Here is a 7,500-nt window from a genome sequence, read left to right on the forward strand (position 1 = left end):
AGGGCCTAATGGCCGAGGGGCGTTGCCTTCGCGTCAGGGGTGCCTTCTGACGGGAATGCGCTCGGCTATTCCATTGCGCTCGGATCCTGATGTGAAGAGTTCGGATCTTTACGTAGTATGAGCCACGGACTTGATATGATTTTTCCTCGAGGCACGTTATTCTGCATAAATTAAACATTGTGATATATATATATATATATATATATATATATATATATATATATATTTATTTATATATATATATATGCATATACATATACACATACATATACACATACACATATACACACACGCATAAGCATGTGCACATACACATGCACGTACATATACTTACACACACACACACACACACACACACACACACACACACACACACACACACACACACACACACACACACACACACACACACACACACACACACACACAGAGGCTTTGTTCATTTGATCATCATAATCATGTTGGAGTATCCGGTTTTATTTATGGGTCTTTTTCCTATGTCCAAGTCCAAAGCTTGTCCAACAATGAAACCTATCGTGAAAACTGCCTTATTTATACAGACGTAACAGTTATATTTAAGTTCTCTTTCCATGAAACATAATCTTACATATGTTTAGATATTGTAATTATTGTTGAAGTTCAAATCTTCATTCGAAAAAAATGAGAGACCGAATTGAGATCATTCGTGCAGGTTACAAATTGCCGGACAACTTTTGGACAATTCTCTCTCTCTGTATTTTCCCTTTGTGTGGATAATCAACTGAGGTATTCCAGCTGGTGGGGGGGGGGGTGTAGGGAGGAGTGGCACTTGTCTCAACAAGGTAGTCGTGAAAACGAAAAAAAAACAACGTTTTATAACCTGTGTATATTTTTTTGTTGTCTTGTGTCCAACCACCTCACGGCTGTGATTTGAAGAGCTTGTGGCGGGCGGTCGTAATTGCCGATTTCTCTGGATCCAATCATCTTCGTCAACAGATATGATTGGATTTGAGGAACGGAGTCACTAGCCGTTGTAACAGTACACATAGATCAATAGAGATGGGGACAATAACGGCTAGATAGATATATGGACCCGGCGAATGAGAGACGGGGAGAAGTGATTTACCGGTTGCACAAAGAGCGCTGAAGAAATGCGCCCGGCGTGAGTTTGCGTGAGGATGAGTGTGTGTGTGTGTACATTTCGAACGAGATGGCTGCGGCAATTGCGGGAGAGTTGACCATCTTGCACACGTCACCAGCGCTCGCCGAGACTTCCGTGGTTGATGAAGACGAATCGGGAGACGCGGGCCGGATCGCCAGCTGGTGAATGGGGAAAGGTGGAGGTGGTGGTTTTATTTTTTATTATTATCATTATTATTATTATTATTTTTTTTTTTTTGGGGGGGTAAGGTGGGTCTATTTTGTTTTAAATCTGTCCGAATTTGTGTTTGTTCTTGTATTTATGGTGTTGTCTTTAAGTGGTCATAGCGAGAGGGTTAAGCGAGTTTGTTTTATGCTGAGGCTATATTTTGAAAAGGACAACATAAATGGGTATTTTTCTCGATCGATTTGTTTTTGTTTTAACTGGAATTGCAAATAAAGGGTCAGCATGTAAGTATATTCACAAATAGGGCACATATGGTTGGTGAATGAATCCAGATGAGTATGTCCAGGCACCACTTATCTGAGGTTACATACTTGGAGGAATCGATGTAGGCCTACACCGTGGTCCACTTAAAATAAGTAGCCTAGTTCATCTCCACGGGGTGACATCACACAGGGAGGCTGAGTTGCAGAAGGCAATGGCGAGTAAGAAGTAGGTTGTCACGAGAGAACTAGATTGTTGAGAGGTTATGAGGTAGTTTGGGAGCGGATGTTGGAAATGACGAGAATAAAAAAGCTGAGAGCGAGAGAACGAGAGAGCTTGAGAGCTTGAGAGCTTGAGAGCTTGAGAGCTTGAGAGCTAGAGAGCTAGAGAGCTAGAGAGCTAGAGAGCTAGAGAGCTAGAGAGCTAGAGAGCTAGAGAGCTAGAGAGCTAGAGAGCTAGAGAGTTAGAGAGTTAGAGAGTTAGAGAGAGAGAGAGAGAGAGAGAGAGAGAGAGAGAGAGAGAGAGAGAGAGAGAGAGAGAGAGAGAGAGAGAGAGAGAGAGAGAGGGGAGAATCAGAGAGACAGGAAAAAAAGAAGCAGGCGGAAGAAGTGGATAACAGAATGCTGTGAATTTGCCGAGTGGATGCTGGTAATGACAGAGGAAGTGGCAGATGGTGTCGGCAGAAGGGGTAAAGAGACTAACGGCTCTCTCCTTTCTAGTTTCGTCGTTAATGACACAAGAGCATTCAAGTACATTATTCTTTAACTTTGCATACGCACTATATGGATGGCCCCCATTCTCATGTTGCCATAATGCTAGTCGTCGACATGTAAGGAATTATCAATATGTACTGGACATGTAGTTCTATTATTCCACACCGTGTTGAGTACCGCATGCATTTCAATTTATCTTACATAACATATACAAGTATGGATTGGTGGATAAGACGATAGCGTGATGTGCTGCAGTCACCATTTTGGACACGGGAACGTCTGCAACATTCTACGGGTTATAAGTCGATGCAACATGTAATCGTAAAGAATTTTGATGCACAGGGAACTTTCTCTAAACAGTCGTCAGTCATAGCGAGCAAGATTCGCTCTGCGGCTTATAGTTGGTTTGAGGGTTTGTAAATTGAGCATTTTTGACCTTGGAATGTGCAGAGTGCGAGGTTGATGATGTGCAATGTCTAGTTTGAAAAATTTCTTTGATGATTTCTGTATGTTTTCGTTTACGGTTTAGAAATGAAGTAGAGATTGTTCGATCGCTGAACCTCTTGGACTAACAAATATATTTGCTGAGCTCACCTTTTTTTTGCCTTTAATACTTTTGTCTGTGGTTGCCTATATAAGTGCTACTCAAACTATGTGAAGTGACGGTTGGACCGGCAGGTATTTTTTCCCAGTGTGTCAGTGGCAACATATCTGTGCCATACTATTATTTTTTTTACGATTTGGGAGGTATTAGACCATTCGTATTAATAGTAATTTATATATGAACATTTCCATGAATATTATAAACGTTGATTTTTTTTATTATCTTATATTCGAACTCGCTGCGAACTGGTAGCGGTGCTTGTACAGCACGTTGAGTAACATTGGTCTATACAACCGCTTTCTCAATCATGTGGCTCTTGGCAATACCGTGGCGTTCGGCATGTCAGTCGAATATTTAATGAAGCGCCAAAAAATCAAGTGCAACGTTAGTTTTTAACGCCTGTATAACACTGACAATACCGTGGCGCCGCTAAGTTCTTCATCGACCCTATCGTTCTTATCTCTACGGATCCAACGTGTTCTTTTGGTTTGCTATTTCCCGAATAGTTATCACGTACGGTCAATGATATATTAGCACTGGTGTTGCACTTAGCTTATGACTATCCTTTAACAACTGAGGTGCTGTGTTTATAACCAACAGCTATTATTTATTACTATTTCGACAATATGACGTCAAGCAGAAATGAATTTTTGCTTGCTGATTGTCTTTAATAACTGGTTATCCGTTATTGCGGTCGTAAGTTATGTAAGAGCAGCTGCGTGCTTTTATTCATGGTGTAATCTTTCAATCTTTCCACTGAGTAAGACACTTTACTTGTTGCCGGGGTCACAGTATCAACTTTACTTTCTTTGATTCATATTGTGGTTTTCGAAAGAGACCTATCTGACACTCTTAATAAGTTGCGTTATTATTTTCATTTAGTATCATACATCACCAAAGCATTAATCAAATTAAAAAGGAAATGATTAGCACGTAGCATTAATGGAATTTTGAACAAAAGGAGTTGAAAATAGCATTTATGAGATTTAATACGAAATATTTGATGTGTACGTTGCGTGCATGTTTCACGTTTCTAACGTGTTTCCTCTTTCTTCCAGACGGAGCAATGACCGGGAGGCTGCCAGAAGATCCTGGGGCCCCGCAGACAAGGAGGAGGGCAACAGGGAATTTTGGGCATCAATTCAAGAACCTTATGACTATATCATGGGCAGCAATCTTATTCCAGACTCCTGCCAGGTGAGAGAAAAAAAAACTTTTTGTGGAAAAATCTTGCTCTGTTTTGGAAAGTGTAAAAGTAGTTGGGGTAATAAGATAAAGTAATATTATATATGTGCAGTCTACATATATTCGTTTTTTTTTTCTTTGTAGAACATATATTTTTACTAATTAACCTCAATGTACCTATGATCTTGAAAAGAAAATTAGACTGCATTTCTGTTTTTAGGAATCTGAAAGTATAGTAGTTAAAGACTATCAGCTAATGCTCAGGAGAGGGGTACATAAGTAGATATCACTTCAAATAAAAAGTGAAAATACCACAAAGATTCCATAACAAGGTGTGCACGCAGTTGCAGAAATAAGAGAAGTGCATGCCAGCTCCCATTACAAGTGTTGAGTTACCGTATGCTGAGCCCAGTTCACTCTTTCAGGTTGGAGACACGACAGAAGCCCCATCCTCAGGAGAGTTTGAGCTAAGTTGGGACAGTGGTGATGTGTCGCCGCCTTATGTCTGGAGTTTCTCCGAGTTTCTTGACCAGTACAATGAGCTTTACGAGTGGCTTATCCAAGTCCAGTTGAAGCTTTATTCACATTCTAACCCTCCAGACAAGGCTGCAAGGATGGTGAGATTTTTGTAGATTTTTTATATTTTTTATATAGGTTTATTTTCCAACTTTTGCATTTGTTTTTTTTAGTGGATAAAAATTGTTTGTTTGATTTGGCATTTCTATTCTTATTAGTATTGTAAATTGTGTTTTGCTATTAGTAAATGCATATTACTAAATTAGCCATTGTAGTTTGATAGTTTTTTAAATTTAATGTATGATCTAACATCCTTTCACTTGATTTCAAATACTTTTATTTTATTTGATATTTTGATATTTTACTTTCTCCATTTTATTTGATAGTGATTCAAGATAACATTTTTATTTTCTGTAGCATTTTCCTATTTAAAATGGTGATAGAATTTCTTAAAAAAAAATGTAAATGTCAAATCTTTCTTAGAAACAGGTTTTGTTGATCTCATACTTTTGTAATAGATACTGAAATGAATTTTTATTTTGCATATTACTAAATAACAGTTAATTACTCAAATATGGTTCTGAATGTAGATTGTAACAATAAATTTATTATTTATTCAATATAGCAACCAAATTTACCTGCAGAACTACTTCTTACATATGTAAAATTCTGATTGAACAAATATGACAACAATGGAATATTTGACACAACTACACAGACATTTCTAGAACCACAATTCTCTATGTGTATATGTGACATGCATTTAGATAGTGTATTTTATAAAGGTTCTTGAGAAAAGTCAAAGTGCAAAATGGCCACTATCTGAAGTTCAGATATCAAACTGTAGACAGGAAATGCAATAAGCATTTTAAGTATTTATTGACAGTCCTCACTGACAAATTTGTTAATTTTAAGAACTGACCCAATTGCATTCAGACAGATGATATGAGAATTGCCAAAATACAAAGTTATTTTAGTTCAACCTTGTCTTCAATCAATTGTAGTACCTGTGTTCTCTAAATCCAGTGAACAGTTATTGTAATGAGTGAATAAACATTTTTATGCATAGATTTTTAGATCCATACATATTATCTTTAACCCATTGCTGACGGGGGATAGATTTGCTTACACAGGATCCAGGATGAGTTTTATTTCTGATCGAGGCAGCTTCTGCAACATAATTTGATTTTTCCCACTCCCTTTTCGTCAATCATTGTAGAGCTAGATCCATCTTTGTGTTTTGTTTTTTTTGTGTGTTTTACTGTTTTTAGAAATTTATATCTGTCATATCACAGGTTCCACCAATTCTGCAGTTGACTAAAATTGTAGTTCAGGGTCCATATCAACTAATTTTTTTCTTTATACTCAATGCGATAGAAGTATTACTGTTTTAGGGGGGAACAAAAAACAACTTTATTTTTTCGTAATTGTGTGCTGTCACGAACGAACAAGAAACTTATAACTATCCAAAATAAAGAGGTAGGGAAGAGGAAGGAAACTTGTGCTTTTGACAATGAATGCCACAATAAAAGGCATCCATACTGGCACAGTGGCACATTGTAGGCATTGGGCATGGTGTGAATCACCTTCCTCCTCTCGTTCTGCCTGCACATCTTTCATCTGCGGTACTTTAGAGCAAGAGGTCGGGAACTTGCTATGTGCCATCACTCTATAGAGATAGTGCTTGCTAGAGACCGTAGATGGGTGCCATTCAAGGCTCTCTCTCCTGCTGGTGCTAGGAGAAAGTGGTGCCATCTAGGTTTTGTAAGTGAGTTGAAAACCATTTTGCTTAGTATTACGGCAGTTATAATAATTATGACTGCAATTGTCAACTTCACTCACTCATTACTTATAGTACAATAAAATAACATAGTGATCCAAAATCCCCGAACGCCATGACGCCCATTGTCAGGCAAGAGGTCCTGCGTCATGTATGACGAAAAAACACGTCATCCGTCGTTAACAGGTTAATTTAATAGAAAAATAAGTTAAATGTTGTAAGCTTTACTCATGAATCCTCCCTCTAATTGCAGGCACAGCAGGAGGAATTACGCAGGCGCACCTTCAGGCGAACACTCTTTGTTGAGCAGGGTGAACGAGTTGCTCAGCGATACCCTGGCTCAGCTGATGAGATCAGCTGGCGTGTGAACTACTTGAACAACAAATGGGATCAGCTGGAGAGTACCTTCACGCCTGCCAAGGGTCGCAATCAAGAGGTGGAGGTTGAATTAGGTAAGTGATAGTTGGTGATTTGGGGAATATTCTGAGAGAATTTTGTTTGCAAGGTGTTATTGAGGAAGGAATTGGGTTTGGGGATATAATGTTGATGATCTGAAGAGAAGAAATTATAATAATTTTGCTTACTTTTATTTGGTCAAAAAAATGATGTGTAAAAGAGAACCTATTTTGTTAATTTGAAGTATTTATATAAAATCTGAACATCAGAACCTATTGCTAAAATAGTCCAAACAGTAATGAGAAATGATAATTTATTTCACACCGTCAATTAATGGAAAGAAATGCATAAAGGTTCTAGGTATCAAAAGATAATTTGCATTTAGTTCTATCACAATTGTCTTCCCTGTTATGCTTACCTTGATAGGAAAAAACTTTTGGAAAGGTAAATTTGCATGTCAGCCCCATACAAGTAATTGAGATAAGTGACACTTGTGTCAACTCAGAGGAAACATAGATATAATTTTTGGATAGAGTTTGATGTTCAAAATAGCCTATGAACTACAGTCCCCATTTGTCCTTTTTGATAGACAGAATGATCAGGACTTGATGTATACCCTAAAGCAATGAAAGTTAGTATTTCATGTAGAAGAATAAAAAATATTGTATAACTGGTATGTTAACTTTATACTCTTGTATGAGAACAAAAACAAAAAGTAGTATATTGGTAAAATGATGAA

The 7,500-nt window shown here is 37.9% G+C and overlaps 1 protein-coding gene across 1 annotated transcript in view; it reads left to right on the forward strand.

Moving 5' to 3' along the window:
* The window catches only part of klar (klarsicht), a 483,791-nt gene that overhangs the window by 242,173 nt on the left and 234,118 nt on the right, over positions 1 to 7,500 (forward strand). The window contains exons 7-9 of the mRNA XM_086554727.1: positions 3,943 to 4,081; positions 4,495 to 4,686; positions 6,619 to 6,817. Coding sequence (XP_086410853.1) covers positions 3,943 to 4,081; positions 4,495 to 4,686; positions 6,619 to 6,817 — 530 coding nt within the window. The remainder of the gene's footprint in view (positions 1 to 3,942; positions 4,082 to 4,494; positions 4,687 to 6,618; positions 6,818 to 7,500) is intronic.

The sequence above is a fragment of the Penaeus japonicus genome, unplaced genomic scaffold, assembly GCF_977035675.1.
Source record: "Penaeus japonicus unplaced genomic scaffold, GWHDUDI00000001_assembly GWHDUDI00000030, whole genome shotgun sequence".
NCBI lineage: Eukaryota > Metazoa > Arthropoda > Malacostraca > Decapoda > Penaeidae > Penaeus > Penaeus japonicus.